The sequence below is a fragment of the Oratosquilla oratoria genome, chromosome 21 (genome assembly GCF_046742065.1).
Source record: "Oratosquilla oratoria isolate Oo_2021 chromosome 21, ASM4674206v1, whole genome shotgun sequence".
In the NCBI taxonomy this organism is placed as follows: domain Eukaryota; kingdom Metazoa; phylum Arthropoda; class Malacostraca; order Stomatopoda; family Squillidae; genus Oratosquilla; species Oratosquilla oratoria.
Genome location: NC_134797.1, coordinates 21,245,387 through 21,265,570, shown reverse-complemented (window position 1 = coordinate 21,265,570; position 20,184 = coordinate 21,245,387). Strand labels below are relative to the sequence as shown.

The 20,184-nt window shown below is 39.2% G+C and overlaps 1 protein-coding gene across 4 annotated transcripts; it reads right to left on the bottom strand.

Moving 5' to 3' along the window:
- Window positions 1-1,992: 1,992 nt before the first annotated feature.
- LOC143036772 (putative phosphite transport system-binding protein PtxB) lies at window positions 1,993-17,662 on the bottom strand. 4 transcript variants are annotated; one of them, XM_076204493.1, is made up of 6 exons: window positions 17,544-17,662; window positions 12,193-12,386; window positions 10,674-10,824; window positions 10,429-10,568; window positions 8,992-9,177; window positions 1,993-6,559 (listed from the first exon to the last, which is right to left on the bottom strand). In XM_076204493.1, the coding sequence occupies exons 2-6, from the start codon at window positions 12,377-12,379 to the stop codon at window positions 6,378-6,380; spliced, it is 846 nt and encodes a 281-aa protein (XP_076060608.1). In that variant the 5' UTR covers window positions 12,380-12,386; window positions 17,544-17,662; the 3' UTR covers window positions 1,993-6,377. The 4 variants fall into 4 exon arrangements, with proteins under 4 accessions (XP_076060608.1, XP_076060609.1, XP_076060607.1 ...); XM_076204494.1 differs by lacking the exon at window positions 17,544-17,662 and adding an exon at window positions 16,387-16,409; XM_076204492.1 differs by lacking the exon at window positions 17,544-17,662 and adding an exon at window positions 16,125-16,250.
- Between the last annotated feature and the right edge of the window lie 2,522 nt (window positions 17,663-20,184).

Sequence of the window (20,184 nt, the reverse complement as noted above, 5' to 3'; positions counted from 1 at the left end):
AGAGGGGGGGGGGGGGGTCGCCGATGTAATGAAGCAGCCTTGCTGTGGATGTGTTGTGTCTTGCAACACTGCTTCTGACCCAGGGCAGTGGACAAGATGCAGGGATGACCCATCATCCAGGAGGTGCCAAGATGAGAGGGTGGGAAGAGGGTAGAGGGGAGTGGAGTATGTAGGGGATGGAATGGGTGGGAGTGGTTTCTATGCTGTTTTTTTTGGCTACCTCCCATGTCAGGGGGAAAAAAGCCTTGGGTATATGTATGTACATATGTCATTTTTCACATCCTCCACCCCAGTATCTATTTTATGTTTTCTATCTCCTCTCCACAGGATGTATATATTATTCTCCAGCTGGAGATAAACATTGCTTAAGAGCCTGGTCTCTACGTTTAGTTTTCTCGCAGTTTTTCTTAAGGTCTTTTTTATATAATTTCTTCTGCTCTGATTGAGAACTCTACAAAAAAGATTTTTCTTCTGCTTTTTCATCCTTGCTTTCCTTTACAAGTTTCCATGTCTTTGTACTTTCACCCTTAATCAAATCTTTCCTCACCTCCTTTTAGACTTATTTTTCCTTGATAACTTCCAAGAATTGCCTAATATTTCATTTGCTATGGCTTTGTTTTGCCACAAATTATCTTCACTCAACATGAGCCGTTCCTCTTTCCAACCCATCCCAAGCACACTGTCAATCTAATCACCTGCATAAGAGTCATTTCTTATAATCATGGAGGTAATTTCCCTGGTCTTTTTCATCTCATGTTCCTGTGTATCGTCCATTAGGTATGTGGTTTTCATGTCAGCCAACAATTATGAGTTTCATTGACCAAATCCCAGACAACTTTATACTTGCACTCTTCCTCTTTTCAACCCAACATGTTGGGTAGTTCCATATTCTCTCTTAAGTTTACTCCACCCTTTTGTTGGTCAGATAACATCCTGTGGTTCAATGACTCTATCCTTGTTTGATTTCCTTTATACTTGCACTCTTCCTCTTTTCAACCCAACATGTTGGGTAGTTCCATAATCCCTCTTAAGTTTACTCCACCCTTTTATTGGCCAGATAACATCCTGTGGTTCAATGACCCAATCCTTGTTTGATTTTATGGTCTTAAGAAACTTCTCTCTTTTGCCATTTTCATTTTTCCTCTTAAGTACGTAAATATCTGCTTTTTAACCCAAGTTTGTGGCTTTTTCTGTTTCAAGCTTTCAGTCCGGATCATGAAACTGCTTTGTGGAGAAGTAAACTCAAACAACTTCGACTCTGTTGCAAAGTCACTTCCATTGTTGTCATTGTTTTGTTCTGTTCAATTCTCCTAACAAGTACGGTATATACAGGTTGCAGGAAAGCCCTTAATATCAGCTATTTGTAGTATTAAACATACACTTTGTCATGGAATTATTTTTGTGATATCACTTTTGTTCTTCCTCTCCAGACGTCTTCCCAAAGTTGGAAACAATGTCATTGTCTGAAAATGGTCCACGAACAGTTCTTCCCCCTGAGTGCCCAGTTGGTTGATATTTTCCCTCAAAGGCACTTGAAATGGTAAAATTGAAGAGCCAGCTGCTATATCTGTCACCATGTCATCAGTTGTTAGCTCTCCTTATATGAAAAGGCAAAGGAAATACAGTTGAATCTGATATGGCGAGATTTTGGACCTGGTCCAGTGACAGAGTGGCAGCCCACCTCCAGATGATAAAGGGGTTGATGGGTTCTGAAGATGGATGGCAAAGAACGGATTCTCTCCATTGTCCATCTTGCAGGACCACCATTACCAATCCCATATCATTAATTCATATTCATTGGTTTGAAAGACAGGTGGAAGGAAATTTAATATCTGTCTCATAAGACCATGACTTGCAATTACCAATCATTGGTTCCTTCAAATTGTATTAATGTTTGTCCATTTTTAATCAAATAAATGTCTAGTCCCCAATATCCAGGTTTTCCTTAACCCTTGATAGTCTTTGATCTACCGGTATACTAATGTAAACAAACTTTCTTAAAAGCATTTATTAGTAACAAATAACAATATCAAGCCATCTATACAATGTTTAAAAAAAGACTTCCATAGGAACTTTTATCTCTACATTTCTATATATAACCACCCAAGATTATATAAACTAGTTCTCCTCATGTGAAAAGACAGAGGAAATATGAACATTCCGAAAAGCATTTATTAATAATCAATAACAACTTAAGCAATCTATAAAACTCATAAAATTAAGACTTTCATGGCCACTTTAATCTCTATCCTTCTATATATAAACACCCGAAACTATATACACTAGCACATAAATCACATAAATACATGCATGAACAACTATGTAGAATAACATACCTCTAAACAAGTAATCAGTACCTACTTGCAATGCATATTAACGGCAAAACAATTTTAGTAAATCATTCTACTCCACAATCTTTATTCTAAGTGGTACAAAAGAAATATCTATGCCAATACCCATGTGATTAGAAAAGAAGGATTAAACAATATTAATCTTCACAATCTAGCATATCTGAGTCTTATATGGGTTAATCTACAATATAATTCTCCACAATTTCTTCAGCCATGAAACATGGATTGTACTTGTTCTTATGTGCATGTACTTGTACCCACAAACAGTGTAAAACACAGTCCAGAAATTGTTCAACACATCTATTTATTCTAATGTGCCCATGTCCTTGTCCTGACATATACAGATGTGAAAGTGCAGAAAATATGAACAACTCTGTTATACATAATCATGAAATACTTAACCTGAGTCTCCTTAATATCCTCCCTGAGACAACTTCATCCCCCAATCCAACCTAACTTCTTCAAACCACCCACTTGTAAAACATATTTCTGTCAACCTTATTATCTATAATTTAATTATCATTCATTTGTGTGCGTTTAAGGGGACACCAACATTTGACCTGTACTTTCCTCCATCTACCCTTCCATGCCATCCACAAACGTGGCTCCTTAAAATAACCAACATTCTATCATGCCTGAGCCACCTATATTCTAGTTCTGCCACCTATCCTCTCTGAGCTGTCTGATCAGCTTCTCTTCCTAAGCAGAATGGCAGTCAGTCCTGCCCGCTGTTTTCACATTGAATAACCTGCTATTCAACCTCCACATACACATTCCTGCAACCTCACATAATGCTATTTTGTCTTGTTACTTCCTTCTCAATTCATTACCTGTATCCAGTTTTATCTCAACCAAATTCTCCAGACTTCCTATCCCTCATTACTTTTCTAAATACCTGGCAACTTCTTTTAGACATCTACCATTTCCATTTCTTCCTTACACTATCAATCTTGCTGGTTACTGAGCAACTAAATACATTCCTGATATTACTGCCCACTGACCATTTTACCTACCTTCTTCCAATTGTATACCTTCTAGTCAATAACATGATTTATGCATGTGGTTGATCTCTTATTTCACTCAGATTAAAATCAAATCTTTGAGTTTCCCTCTCTCTGATTTGTAAGAAAGGCATTCCTGGTTTTACTTTATCTAGAATGCTGGCTAACTTCACCTTTTGCAAAAATAATTAACCCTCTTTGAAAAAAATTATACCAGAAAATAATTTCATCCAAAAATATCTTAAGCTTGATTATAAAAATCATTACCATATACTATTTCTTCCCTCACATACAGGTAAACACACAATACATTTCAACATTCTACCTGCATCTGAGAACACCATTATTCTGAAAGCACAGTGTAGATTCTTTTTCATAACAGATGACTTATTATGCATTATATCAACTACATATTCTTTATCTACAATACTTTTCTTCTTGATAATCCCCAACCCGTCACTAGTTGGTCCACTCAAAGAAGAATGGCAGTCACTTAACTTTAACATATACACCATAGACCTTTTCCTCTTATAAGGGGGAGTAACTCAATCACAGCACACATCCACTTCATACAAATTAAAACCCACTTACTGCCTCTTCCATCTCAGCATTTCACAAATGAAGGAACATCCCTGAGCCCCAACACAATGCCTGGGTCAAAGGGAATAAAGTGATACACGAGTGCTTCCACAGCAGGGCTTAGCAACCCGATCTAGTTTACCTCCACCACATCATTATATGGCAACTCCCCACCTCATCCATTCAATCTTTCTCCATCCATCTCATTCTTGGTCTTCCTCTCAATTACCTCCATCTATTTCCATTATCTACATATTCTTTTACTAGTCCTTCCTCACTCATTCTTTCCACTTATCCAAATCACCTGAGCACTTTTGAGCGACTATCTCTAACAGTTCTTTCCACATTAGCTCTCCACCTCACCTTCCCATTTCTCACCCTATTCATTTTTGTAAAACACATCATATTCCTCAAACACTTCATCTCAAAACACATTCACTCTTCCTGTCTGTCTCCCTTATGCCCCAAGTCTCTGCTCCATAAAGTGAAACAGATCCTTCATTCATTGATTCTACTCATTCATTGAGACCAGTGACAGGTATCTGCATGTTGTGGTCAAACCCTGTCAAACCCACTCACCTCCATCAGATGGTCCAGCTCTGAGGGGCTGACATTCCATCTCTGGACTTGACCCAAGATCTTTATCAACTTTCTTTTGTTAGTTGGGCAATTATTCCTTCCAAAAACGTGCCGATAACCGCAGAATTTGCAAGATCGTTGAGGAACATAATTTGGATTTAAGGGCTGGGATTCCTCATTCTTCTTAGACTTGACACTATGGACACACAAACTGCTTATACCAGCACCAAATTCTTTCATATGCTCCTCACTGGCTTCATACACTCTGCATTGTAGTAAAGTATCTTCTAGGGATACATCTTCTTTCCTGAGTATTCTCATATAATTTCTTATACTATTTCATATTAATTCTCATATTATTACATTTCTTACACTTCTTTACACATGGAGAAATGACCACCAGCAACTGCTCTCCTCTTCCTACAACTTTCAGCTGGTGACATGGAAACAGTCATACAGTGATACATCACAGGTAACAGTCCAAAGTTTATTCCCAGAGAGATCTGTGGGAGGTTCCAAGGACTACTGCCAGCTACTGAGGGACTGTGGGTTTTCCACTTAGTGAAATTTGAGGCAACAATTAATTTCACTCATTCATACAACCTTCTCTTTGTATTTATCCCAAAATACCTTTGTCATCATATTTTTTCAACTTCTGCAATCCTTCTTTACTGCTACCCTCACTAAATCTCTCTTTTACCACTTCTTTGGTACAACATTGTTTCCACGGATAAAAGCAATGGCTATTGATGACAAAATACAAATCCATTATTGGTAAGTTCTCCTTCCACCACAAGGAGACACATGGGAAGAGAGGGGAGGGTTGGGTTATTTTTCTATGGAAACTATTAAGCTCTTTTTCCATATTTTCTTCAATGTCAATATGGGGATACTTTGTAACTATCTAACTTTTATGAAACAGTCACCAAATATCACACAAATACCTAAAATCAGTCTTAACTCCTGACACAATAACATACTTCCAGTACATTATTCACTTTTGTAAAATTATTCTACTAAGCAGCAAGAACGCCACCTTAACAGAACATTATAATTGTCCATACCTTTGTTAATCTACAGTAATGCATAGTATTTCTCCAAGGCATGTGTTAAAACAAACAAGTTATCAAAATGTTACTTAAGCCTGTGAGGGGGAGGAGGAGAACCTTTTGGGGTAGCAAGTTAGGAAGACATCTCAACGGTGAACAACTTGCCTGAGTCAAACAGGACCTCATTATAGGACTGGATCAAGCACCTGACATGTGAAAATAGGTGTGCTTATCAATGGGAAAGTGGTGACCAAGTCTTGCAGAACAAAATACAAATCACCTAATTCAAACTAAGAAGATGACCTAGTCACAGGAAAAAAAAGGTTGTGCCACTCAATAAAGAAGCAGGGTGGACAATTCTTCCACAGGAGGATTGGGGTGGTTCAGTTATACACAGGAAAAATAGGGTGAAGGTTAATTTTCCAACAAGGTAAGGTAGCAGGCACAAGGCATTAGAAACACTGTATGATGGCTGCCAATGGGAAAAAGGTGTCACAAACCTGCAGAAGTTGTGGGTGATAAGCATAAATATTGGGAATCTACACATTTTGGGTATTGCATGGAATTTATGAAATGCAGAACTTGAGCTAAACGGAACTCAACACATGAGCCCACTGTACACATTGAACAACCATTAAAGATAAGTATTTCACATTTTGAGTCAAATACGTAAATAAGGCAGTGTAAAAGGTGGAGGATGTAAAAAAGGACGAGAACCAATGAACTCTTGGACTAAAAAGTGGAAAGGTTAAGAACAGTTACCCCTATGAACATTCTTTATCAAATATTCATATCCTACCTGTTACCTATGTCTCTCACTAATAATAAGTTGAATCCAAGGACAGTCGTCTTGTAGAGTTCAAGAGGGATTGTACTTCAAGGTACTTATCAGCAACAAGAGGTTCGAACTGTAGAAAACCAAAATTATTCAGCCCTTCTTGCCAATTAGGGTACTTATGCAGTGACAGTAGTGCTTTGATGGTCTTCTGCTTCAATTCATCTACAAGAAAAATAAAATAAATAAAAGTACACACATGTATGTATGTATGTATGTATCCACACACATACCGAAAGCCCTTTCTCTCTAATTAGGGGTGGAGGCCTGGTTAAGGTATATACCCATTCTTCACCACCTCATGCCCATCCAACACCCATTTGTTGTGCCTTCCAGTGAGAGTGAAAGAATATGACACTGCAGTACGAGAGGAGAAGAAGCTGAAAGTAAATGTGGGCAAAAGTAAGGTGATAAGATGTACAAGGGGATGGGGGTGGTGGCGAGTTGGAGGAGAGTTTGAAGAGTAAGAAGTTATAGAAAGTGTAGAGCTTTAAATGATTAGAGTCACATGTAGCAGGGAGTAGAGGAGTAGGGGTGGAGGTGATTTACAGGGTATGGTAAGTAAATCTCAGTGGGGAGGGGGATCAAAAGGGTTTTGAGAAATATGTATCTGGGGATCAATGCAAAAAGAAAGTGTGATCATGAGGTGTATTCTAAGGTAGTTCTTATGAATTGCTTACAGATAGTTATAAGTTTCATTTTGTTGTCCAAAATCAGTGCTAGATATGGTTTTCAGATTTTTTTCTCGTTGATTTTTGTTGTTAGGTCCTTGACATGTGGGCTGAAAGTCATACAAGTGTCAAATGTTATACCCAGAAATTTTTGGGCTCCTTTGGAATTGCAAGGTTTGGCCTTTTGATTTTACTATTTTTTTATATATATACATGGTTGTCCTGGGTGAACAATGTTAAAGTAATTTCTGGGGTGAGGTTTCCATTCTGTTATTTCTGAGCCATGGTTACAGTTTGTAAAAATAGGCTTGGGTATTTTTTGCTGCTATTTTGTATTTGCTATATTCACTTAATTTTAGTATACCAGAGAGGAGCAATACTCATTGGGTCATGTCTCCTATTTTCTAGCTGATTATATCTTGTCTCAAATTTATGTCCAGTTCCAACTTAATCTATATACTGGTGGGTTATCATTGTCAAGTCATCTATATACAAGAGAACACTGGTGTTTAGCTCAGGTTCAGGAGCTGGTAGATCACACATGTACAGGCTGAACAGCAAAGGTGGAAGTATTGTACCCTGAGGGACTCTTATCATATGGTCTTTTGGTACCTGAGACAGAGTTGATGGGAGGGACAACAAATAGGTTTTTAGATGTGTGTAGGACGGATGAAGGTTGGGTGCATTCTTTGACTTGGTTACTCCCACTTACAAAGGGAAGGGCCTTTTGGTATAAGTTTGATAATATTTGTTGCTTCAAGTTTTATGAAGCGGAAAACTTGCAGCTCCAGTGTGGCTAGCAAAATTCCTTGGGCCCTCCCACAGAACTCTGGGAAGAATCTTTGATTGTTGTCTATGTTGTATTGGTGAACTGTTTTCAAGTCACCAAATGAAAAGTAGTAGGAGGGGAGCAGTTGTCAAGTGTAAGAAATGCAGCTGAAGTTGACAGAGAAAGATTTTGGGTCAGTCCAGAGAAAATATCAGCCTCTCAAGGCTCAACTTCCTGATGAAGGTGAGTGGGTAGATGGGTTTAGAAAATGGACAGCTGTGCTGTTCATCTTACAGGACAACCACAAGCAGGTACCCATTATTGGTTGTCTCTACAATATGTATGATGTAATAAAATGAATAATAAATGTACATGGATGGGGGTGAAAGGGGAAATGGATGCATGAGAAATGTCTATTGAAGAAGAAAGGAAGTGCAAAAGATAAGAGTGAATAAAAAGTGGTAGTAAATGGATGAAGAAATGACATGGCCTGAAGGGAGGTTCTTGTCCGGTCTGTAGATTTTCTTCAAGTGGATGAGGGGAGGAGTTGTCACATAATGAAGCAACGGGGGTAAACCAACTCTGTCAATCCTTGCACTGAAAGTGCTGTGTCTTGCTGCATTGCCTCTGACCCAAGCAGTGTGGTGGAGGGCAAGGATGACCCTCTATGACAGTGGTTCCCAACCGGTGTGCTTTGAGATCAACTGAGGGTGCGGCCAAAATTCAGGGCAAAAATAATGTGTATTACCGACTCTGACATTAATATTTTGTTCATTAAAGCAGCATCAGTGTAAAAATGAGTGTTTTCATATTATCCAGGGAAAATTTTTTGTTACACTGATGTTGAATCAACAGAATACTGAAACTAGAATTTAGATTTTCTAATAAGGGCGCCAGGAACTTCTGAAAGGTTTGGCAAGGGTCCTTCAAGCCAGAAAAGGTTGGGAACCACTGTTCTATGAGGTACTAACATGTAAGGGTGACAAATTGGTTTTGGATGGGTGTAAAGAGGGTGTCTATTTTGACTCCATCACACATCCCCTTTACGAGGGAGGTCTTTTGATATATGTAACAAGATAGTCAACAAAGTATGCATATTCATTCTTTAATCAATCATTTCCTTACTACAACTAAACAATTCTGTTATGCTACCTTACCTGGTAAAGATTTGTTGATTAGGATTGGATGAGGTGGCAGTGGGCCCCAAGATTCAAGTACATGCAGTTCTTCCTCCTGATAATAGTATCGTGTTAAGTAGTTCTTTAAGGATATAGAATCTACTGCTGCTACATCAGCCTTCTTCAGAAGGATAAGCTCGATAGACTTTGGATGTGTTTCTGCCACTGAAAAAGAAAAGTTTCGTACTCAAGCGATGCAGGTTACAGGAATTATTATGGGGTGTGTTTGTTCTTTGATTTAGCCACCCACTTGTATGGGGGAAGAGGCCTTTTGAAATGAATGTGTGTTTTTATTTACCTAATTGTACATAACTTTATTTACATAATTGTAGTATACACGAAAGGAACAATCTCATGGGATCCTGTCTCTTACTCTCCGATTATATTGGTCAACATAGAATGTGTCCCCCCCCCCCCAAAAAAAAATGACACATGTTTTTCACACATTTTTGCATTCTAAATACAAAAATATTATAAAAAAAATAATCGTATCACCCATAGATTTTGTGTTCCAGTACATTCCTGTTATTTGATGTTATGTGTAGTTCATTACAGAAATCAGCGGAAATGTTGAAGGAACTAGTGGTTAAAGGTACAATTTATTTCCACTTTCAATGAATTAACTTAACCTTTAAGTCTAGCTGAGTCAACCCAAACTATTGGTCACATTTTCCTCCACAAAAGTCACTGCTCTTTCTCAATTAACAGCTTCCCATACACTTTACCAACTATTGGATGAGGCAATAGTGTGTGCAAACACCATACAAGAATTTAAGAACAAACTAGATGCTGAAAGATACAAAGATGGGTCACAACGAGCATAGCTCCCTTCCTGTATAATACAACTATGTAAATAAATGCTTATCAGATCATTCATATTTGTCCCCTTTTCCCTAGTATAGTTGAACTATGCACGGTCCCAAATAGCATTCCTCTTCATCTCTCTGCTGCTGGGCTATTTCATCTACTTCTGTGTCACATCCTCAGTAAGTACACACATGCATATACCAATGGCTTTTTCCCCCTTACAAGGGAGGTTGCCAAAGTCAAAGGCATAAATCCACTCCCACCCATTTCATCCCCACCCACTCCACTCCCATTCACCACTCCTCCCTCCCTCTTTTCTTGGCTCCTCCTGGATGACAGGTCATCCCTGCATCTCACCCAGTGCCTTGGGTCAGAAGCAATGTAGCAAGACACAGCACATCCACAGCAAGGCCACTTCAATTAATTGACAACCCCCCTCTCCATCTCCTCATGCAGAAAAAGAGAAGGGGGAAAAATCCCTTCAGGCTGTGTCAAAATATCATTCACACATACTCCCTCACCATCACCCCCATCCCCCTCCCACATCATCAGTAACTGGATTAAAAAATCTTGAGAAATTCAAAAGCAACATGAGCAACATTAGCTTACCTTGCATATTGGAGAAGAAGTTTGTGTTTTCTCCAAGTTGTTTGAGTGTTGTAAGTAAAAGGTGACTACTGCTCACAGAATCACGATTAGCATAAGCAAACTTGCTTCCCCTCAAGTCTATGAAATCTTTTATTCTTTTTCTAGAAAACATTAAATGTTAGAGTGTTATGTAGTTACATGAAGAATATTCCCTAGGTATATTAGCCACAGCAAGCAAAACATGTGTAATCAAGCTAATTCCTTACATGGTATCTCTATGCACAAGTATATCTGTATAATATCCTTGGACTTTTCCTTTGGTTGGGTGCTGGAAGACTGGGGCCACAGGTAGTAGCTCAAAGCTGCTCTTGCTGTTGTTGTGGTACTCACGCAGGTAGTGGTTGGTCCGCACAAATGCTGAGCACAGGGTATATGAGAAAATTAATTTGTCAATAAATCAATCTATCAAATTTTGGAAGTTTTACTGACCAGAATACTATAACCCCAGAGCAGCTGGCAATGGTCCTTGGGCCATCCCATAAATTTCTCTGGGAAGAAACCTTGGATCAATGTCTGTATTGTATTAACGTAGGATTGTTTCTATGTCACCAGCAGTTACTACTGTATATGCCAGTGTACAAGTCAATCCAGCACATAAGTTAATCCATAAATTTTGAATTTGTAATTCAAGTTTAAAACTATATTTCATAGATAAGATGACCCCTAAAAATAAGGGAGTAACACTTTCTCAGCACTATTGTATGGAAAGAAAAAAAACAAAACAAAAAAACATTATCTCATTACCATAGCTTAACAGGTATTTTCTGCATATTTACAGATTTATATGTAAGAAAATCATCAATTATTGATATGGGAGCTACTGCGTCTTCAATAACGTCTAATGAAAGAGAAAATCTGTACGATTGTTTCAAAGTCTGTATGGTAGTTTCCTATTGCTGATGGTGGTAGTAAAACCACTCTTGTTTAACGAAAGCATAGTTCAACAGCCGGCTGCTTGATATTGGTGGCACCACTGGTATACCAATCAGCTGTTGTAAATTGTAAGTTGTAGGGCTATGTTTTCTACTACTGCAAGTTCTACCTTGCAGAGTAAACCAGCCTAACCTACATTAGTGAACCTAACCTAGCATGCCATAAGAGTTAAGTCACTGATGTCATTATCATTGCTACATCAAATAGCCTTACCACATATGAGTTTCAATAGGAGATAATTGTGGTAGGTTGCAAGAGCTATGACAAGTGGTGTGCAACAAATGTTAAGCAAGCAGTTTCATTTGTTTAGCCATCAGTGGTATAGGTTTCCATATTTGGCATACAAACAAACCCCCGGTTTTAGAAAGATGCTTTTAGGCTTCAAATGTCAACTTATACACCAGCATATATGGTAATAAAAGGATAGGAGCAGTTGCTGGTTGTCAGCTCTCTTTGTGTTTAAAGGTGGAAGAAATACATATGAAGTTGATAAAGAAAAATCTTGGACTCAGACCAAGGACCAATTGTCAGCCCTCAGGGCTGCACTTCCATGTGGAAGTGAGGATGAAGGAAGATAAGGGATCTGAAGATGGGTGACAGAGACAACTCGCTCTGTTCTTGCAGGACTAACTAATACAGATACACATCAGTGCCAATTAATTTGTACATTACACAAGTCTAAATATGTTCTAAAATGAAGAAGATAATAAATGCCTGCAACATCTTTTTTAATCATCACTTGAATAAATACTACAATAACTTATCATGAAACTAACATGCTATAGCACTAACCGATATCAATGTGTTTGTCATCCCCTCGGGCTACATCAGGTCCTTGACGCATTGAATCATATACTAGAATCGAGTGTATCCCCAATTCAGCGTCCAAATACCTCCCTAGGAACTCATAGTATTCCACTGGTAAACTGGGACACACATATGTGCCAAGGCAAAGGAGATTTTTATCTGAGTTGTTCATGCTGTCCCTGAAACAATAAAAACATTTAATAATTTCATGAAAGATCCCTATCTTGTATGAATTCTGCAGAGTGACACAAATGATAATATTTTTGTTACCAGTCAATTAAACCACAAGTGGCAGGAAATGGAGGAGTGGGGGTGGGAGTAAAATGTAGATTGGTAGAAACAAGTAAATGTTGAGGGGTGGGGGCAAAAAGTGTCATGAGAAATAGGCACCTAGGAATGAATCCAAAGAGAAGATTATATGAAGAGGTGATCATGCCTACAACACTGTATGGGATGGAGACTTGGAATTTAAGAGGCATAAAGGAAAATTTTAAATGTGTCTGAGATGAAGTGTCTGAGAAGTATGGTAGGAGTTAAAGGTTGGATAAAGTGAGAAACAGGGAGATGAAGAAGAGAGCAGGGTTGTAAAGGGAGCTAGTAGGTAGGGATGATGAAAGATTTTTGGAATGATTTGGACACATGGAAAGGATGAGTGAAGAAAGATTAGCAAAAGGGGTGTGGAAAGCACAGGTGGATGGAGTGAACTTGAGGGGACAACCAAGGATGAGATGAATGGATGGGATGAAACATTTATAGACTACTTTCTTAAATGATGGATACCATTCTGTGAGTAATTCATAGTTGTTTATAAAATAATTAGTTTCTGCTGTCCAAATCCTGTGATTGCAACTATTCTAAATATGTTTAGTTTCTTATTTACCTTCATTACAAGGTCTTGTTTGTGGCATCAAGGTCATGTATCAAATGTTAGGTCAAGTATTTTCTTTTATAAGTGAGAGGACAACTTAACCTGATTCCAAGTATTACATATACTAAAGGCTCTTTCTTTCTTGTGGCAAGTCAGACCACATACCCTAATCATAGATAAAAACCTTTCAACTACTCTTTCTACACCAGCACCTCAAAGATGGCTCACCATGTAGCCTACTGCACTGTTTGGTTCAAAAGAAATGCAGAAAGGCACATCTTCCACAAATGGGCCCAATAGGCACAGCTGCTCTACCACCACTTTTTCACCACGTGGCACCTCCACCTCGTCCACTTGAAGATAAATTATGAAACAGATGAAAAGAACATCTCCTCAGGCTGAATCGTCCCTTCATCCATTCACTTCACCTTTTGTATTCTCTCTTCTTTGCAAAACACATACCACATCCATCCAAAACCTTCATACTATTGACTTCATTCTTGGTTTTTCTCTTCAGCTAACCCTACCCATTTCCGATGTCCACTTCTTTTCCTGCTAGTGTTTCCTCATTCTTTCTTTCCAAATGTCCATACTCCCAATCTCTGCCTAACCTCCACACTTCTCTCTCTATTATTATCTATCATATTTCTCTATTCAACACATTTCTAAAGTATTATATTTTGTCTCCCTTATATTCCAACCTTGTTACATAGTGCCATGGGCACAATCACTCCATACAACCTTATCTCTCCATTAATTCCCAAATACCCATTTTTCATGAGTCTTTTTATTCCAACCAGTTACTTGCTTCCTTTACTCTGAAAAGTATGGCCCAAAACAAATATGTCTCAGGTACAAAAAGACTATACAATGGAGTACCTCAAGGTGCAATACTTTCACCATTACTGTTCAAGCTATCTATGTGTGATCTACCAACTCCTGAACCAGAACTAAACACCAATGTTTCTTACACAGATGACTTGACAATAACAACCCAGTACAGTCAATATAAAATGGCAGCAAAAAATACTCAAGCATACACACTGGAACAGTGGCACAGATATAAAAGAATGAAAGCTTCACTCCACAAATCAAAAGTAACACTGCTCTGTCCAGACAACCACAGAAAAAAGTCAAATTAAATGTCCAATCCCTTCTATGGGAAAGGAACGCAAAAATTATGGGTACTTTTTGATGTTCATTTGATACTCGTATGACATTTGGCCATCATATCAAGGACCTAACAATAAAAAAAATAATAATAATGAAAAAAAAATATTGAAAAGTATCTCTAGAACTGACTCTGGGAATTTTTTTTTTATAAACAATTCATAAAAATCTCTAGAATATACCTCCTCAGCATGGTCCCCAACAGTCAGCAAATCAAAACAAACAGCTTGGAAACATTGCAGAATGGAGCACAGTAATTACAGAATGCACCAAAACCACCCCTATAGAACACCTACATTCAGAAACCAAAATCCCTCCCATAAAACATCATATGGCAATGACAGAAACACATTTCTACACCAGAACCCTGAACAACACACACTTTTTACACTACATCTCACAAGCACCACCAACATAACACAAAAAACTATACTAGCAGCATACTACTCATACATCTACCACAACCTACCACCCAAACTACACAAAACATACTCACACCCAGATAACTAAACAAGCCCTTCAAGAAAGACCACCAAACTCAATACTCCAACAACAACCCCCTTCCACAACAGGCAAGAACCACACTAGCATGCCTGTGCTCAAGCCACTATCTGTCATTAAGAAAGTACATACATATACCAAAGGGTTTTCCCCCCTTACAAGGGAGGTAGCTCAAAAACAAAGGCATAAAAACCACTCCCACCCATTCCATCCCTAACATACTCCACTCCACTCCACCTTCTTCCCTCCCTCTTATGTTGGCACCTCCTGGATGATGGGTCATTCCTGTATCTTGTCCACTGCCCTAGGTCAGAAGCACTGCCCCAAGACAGTAGTAACAGAAAATAGGCATGGCTACAGATTCAAACTGCCCCAGATGCAACCACCACACAGAAGACAAACACCTTATATTACTATGCTTCACACTAACAACCCCCAGACAACAACACAATATCTCTTCTCTAAGTAACTTATGGTCCTGCCTGGAGGCCGTTGTTGGTTTCCTGGAGGTTGTGCATCATCTGCAAGAGAGAGACCAGGGGCAACAGATTGTTATTCACTTCATCCATTCACTCCCACATGACCCAAGTTATTTGCAACATTCCATTTCATGCATCTAACCCTTGACACCACTCACATTCAAGCTGGCATAATAATTCCTTGTACATCTCACCAATTTACTTTTGCCCATTATTCATTCATTACTACTTTCTTCTAACAGAATCTTCCAAACTACCTCAGTCTCTCTTCAGGATAAACCACCAGCACAGTGTCATCCCCAAACACCAACTGGATCATTCACAATGTCAATGTCCTTCCATTTTCACTTAATTCTAAACATGTCCTATCCTAATATACGATTTGCCTACAGCTGCTCCTAACCCCATTGCCTAGCCTTGGTCTTACCCTTAGTCTATACAACACCCTTTCCTATTACTAATTACGTTTTCATCAACTACATGGCATTTCTGGTTCATAGTTTTCACTGCTTTATCAACCACTCTGGTAATACTTACAAGTCCTTTGACGCTAAGGTAACTTGATAAAAATAACAATGTTCCTACTCAGAAATGAAGATATTGCTATTTTCGTAAAAATCTGATTACAATGTCAGGCCCTGGAAACAACAAAGGTACATACACTTCTCACTTACATTGTAAAAATGTCAATGACATTAAAATTCTTTTCACTTTTGGGCACTCGTCGGTCGAAGGATCTGTTGCTAGGCTCAGCTGGTTGCAACACTATATATTCTGATAACCTACCGGTACACCCCAACTTCTTATTTTGAACAAAGTTCACTCTCTACTGATAAACAAAATTTTTATGCTGAGCATCATTATCATGATGTAGCAAAATCCAACCTTTTTTACAGTACCTATCACCTGTTGTCCCAAGGTATGTTGTTTAACCTCTTACTCCTCGTCTAATCTGTTCCTCTTGCTTCCGCGTCTTGTCAGTGACAGCTGACACTCTGACAAGTGGAAGGTCTGCTTTTATATGCGACTGCTGCAGACGCGAGCATGGCAACTGATAAAACCAGTTTATTCGGTTTTGTTATTAACTTTAAGGGTTACATAACTATATATTATAACACTGCTTACTGTTGAAGATGTTCACAATCAATAAGATGCACTTACCACTTGCAGAGGAATTAAAACAGCAATATTTGGATCGGTATGTATCGCAGCGAGTTGCCAGTGATGCTGCCAATACCACAGCACATGAAATTACAAAAATAGATATTTTCCCAACTTCAGATATTTCGGGACCCTCTCCACTGTACTTCGGGTAATGTTTTCCCCATAATATTTTGACGATAGAGTTATCCATACATTTCATTAGTCATGATAGATTTTTACTATGCCAAAGAAAGTTACGTAAGATTTGAGCAGTCTGAAATAATTTGAGCTCAGATTAGTAATCAGTGTAGAGCATTCAATTCTTGGTCTTAAGTTCTGACGCTGTTTATTTTGTTCTGATGATACCGTAATTCTTGAATGCAGTGGTTCCGAAGTCGAAGAAGGGATCCAAAATCGAGAAAAGGACCCTACAATAAAGAATTCTTTTAATGCTGCGTAAGTATTTCCTACGTTCCTGTGTTAGAGAAAACGAAAACTTATGAGACATAACATTTAGATATATGCATGGGTGCTGGAGGTATAGGTGCTCCAAATCTTGTTTATTCTTTCGATCTTTCTATATATTGGAAAAATTATATCATAAAACAGTGGTGACTGGATTGCAACAGGTCTAATACGAACATGCACACGGGAGAAGAGGGATTATCCCTCCCCACCGATTTGAGAAAAATAATCAATTGAGGGGGCATATGCTAGGGAGCGCGTTGTTTTAATTACTCACATAAAAACGCCAGTACCCATGCAGACACCCTTTCCACTCCAATCAATTCTCAACAAATTCGATAAACTTGCCCTAGCCATGATTTTTTTGGGCGTCCGTTTCGTCTCCATTGAGGGTTCTCCTCTGAAGAAAAATCAATACACAGCTAATTAAATATATGAAAACCTGTTGATATTACGATCTTGAGAATTAACAGGAAAGTTAAAGAAGTAGGCAGAATAGTGCGAATTAAGAAGTTTCACGAGGGATATATGACAACGCTTTATAACCTGAGGTGTCTATCACCCCTGAACAGATTGAGGAGCTTACGCCTGATGGGATAGGTAACAATCACTGCGAGGGGTCAGTAGAGAAGTGCAGAATTCGAACCCACAACTATGTGAATGTATGGCAATTACGGTTTAATAATTCACTAGGAAGTCTAAGAACTTACTTGGTAGCGTTCTCAGACTAGTGGGTCTGAAATAAGGTTGAACTTGAAGGCTTCTGATGTGAAGACATAAAAAGGTCCCTTGCCGTAGATTTCAAGAGTGGTCTGCCAGGAACCAGAGCTCAGGGTGATCTGTCCTTTGACCCGACGATATTGGCCATATTCGGCGGGAATCTTATGTGTTCGAAAAAAGCTCGAAGCCACGGGTTAACTTTTACTTTAAGTAAAAGGATTAGGAGAGGAACAGAAGGAGTAATTGGTGAGGAACAGTGTGGATTTAGGACGGGTAGAGGTTGTGTAGATCAGATCTTTGTGGTAAGACAGATATGTGAGAAAGCTATAGGAAAGGGGAAGGATGTTTTTTGGTCTTTTATGGATCTGGAAAAGGCTTATGATAGGGTAGACAGAAAGGCACTGTGGGAGGTTATGCAGATTTATGGGATAGGAAGAAAGCTTTTGGGAGCTGTCAAGAGTTTTTATGAGAGTAGTAGAGCATGTGTTAGGATTAGAAATGGAGAGAGTGAGTGGTTTGAAGTAAAGGTGGGACTTCGTCAAGGATGCGTTATGTCGCCCTGGCTGTTCAACTTATACATGGATGGGGTGGTGCGAGAGGTGAATGCTAGGGTAGTGAGTCAGGGATTGGAGATGGTTAAAGAAAATTGAGAAAAGTGGGAGGTGAGTCAGCTGTTGTTTGCGGACGACACTGCGCTTGTGGCAGGGTCAGAGGAGGGATTGAGGAAGCTGGTGGCAGAGTTTGGGAGAGTATGTGAAAGAAGAAAGCTAAAGATAAATGTGGGTAAAAGTAAGGTGATGAGATGTACAAGGGGTGAAAGTGGCAGTAGACTGGAAGTGAACATAAAGGGAGAGCGACTGGAGGAAGTGGATAGTTTTAGATACTTGGGTGCAAGTGTAGCAGGAAAAGGTGGAGTGAAGGTGGAGGTAGAATGTAGATTGAGAGAAGCGAGTAAATGCCTTGGTGGTTTAAAGAGTGTAATGAGGAATAGACATTTGGGAATGGATGCTAAGAGGAGACTGTATGAAGGAGTGATTGTGTCAACAGCACTGTATGGGGCAGAAACGTGGAACATAAGAGAAGAAGAGAGAAGGAGTTTGAATGTGTTTGAGATGAGGTGTCTGAGAAGTATGGTGGGGGTTACTAGGCTGGATAGAGTGAGAAATGAGGAGGTGAGGAGGAGAACAGGGGTGAAAAAGGATTTGGGAGATAGGGTTGATGAAAGAATATTAGGATGGTTTGGACACATGGAAAGAATGAGTGAAGAAAGACTAGTAAAAGAGGTATGGAAGGCAGATGTGGAGGGAGTGAACATGAGGGGACGTCCTAGGATGAGGTGGATGGATGGGGTGAAGGGGGCTTTGGGGAAGAGGGGAATGTCTGTTGAGGAAGGAAGGGAGAGAACGGAAGACAGAGGTGAGTGGAGAATGGTTGTATATGGATGATGTTGTGACTGCATGAGGAGAAATGGGCGGGGGGGTGGGGTAGTATGTGTGAGTAAATTTTGACGCAGCCCGAAGGGATTTCTCCCCGTCCTCGCCTTATATGCAAAGGGGGACGGAGAGGGGGGGTCGCCGATTAAATGAAGCGGCCTTGCTGTGGATGTACTGTGTCTTGCGACACTGCTTCTGACCCAGGGCGGTGGGCAGGGTGCAGGGATGACCCGTCATCCAGGAGGTGCTCAGATGAGAGGAAGGGTGGGAGGGGTGTGGAGTGTATTTGGGGGTGTAATGGGTGGGAGTGTTTTTGTGCCTTTCCCTTTTTGGCTACCTCCCTTGTAAGGGGGAAAAAGCCTTGGTATATGTATGTATGTATGTAATTTCTCAAAGTTTCCCGATTTATCAAACCAAAAGTACTTCATAGATTTAACAAATAAAAGGGAGGGGAGTTTAATCGTATCTTATTTAAAGTTATGATATGCGTGGTTCGAAGTTTCAGGGTAGGCTCCTGAATCGAAAGAAAATGACACCTCGAGGGAAAGTTCCCGAACCGAGGTAAGCACTAATATTCCCAATAATAATTACCACAAATGAGAAATTAGCACGGTTCCGTATACGACACAATGTTGCTAGAATTAACTTTTGCGGACACTGGAAAAATCTGAAACTTGCGACAACTCCAGGTATTTATTTGTCTCGACAATCTGATTACACGACAAACCCTAAACTGCATCACGAGGCTAGGACAGAAAGTATTCAAAAATTTCAAGTGGGGGGAAGAGACATGCCAATAAAGAATTGTATCTTTTAATCTTTGCGATTGGAGCCACGTGTAGAAAAATAAACGAAAAATACCAAAAGGTCATCTATAGAGCATTCGGTGGGAAGTGAAATAATTGCAATAATGAAAAAGGAAAAGGACCTGGAAATACTGGTAAGTAATACATGGAACTACGTTTACACTACATGGATTGAAAATATAAATAAATATACAAATAAAAATATAAACAAATGTATAAATAAATAAATAAATAAATAAGTAAAGAATCGAATAAATAAAACATAATAATAAATAAAATGACCTGATGGACGAATAAGAATTGCCGTCCAGGCTGTTTATTTCCGTTTCTACTTCCCTGACATGCATTCTCACTAGTAATTGGATATGAAATGTGGTCCATTTTCCTTGTGT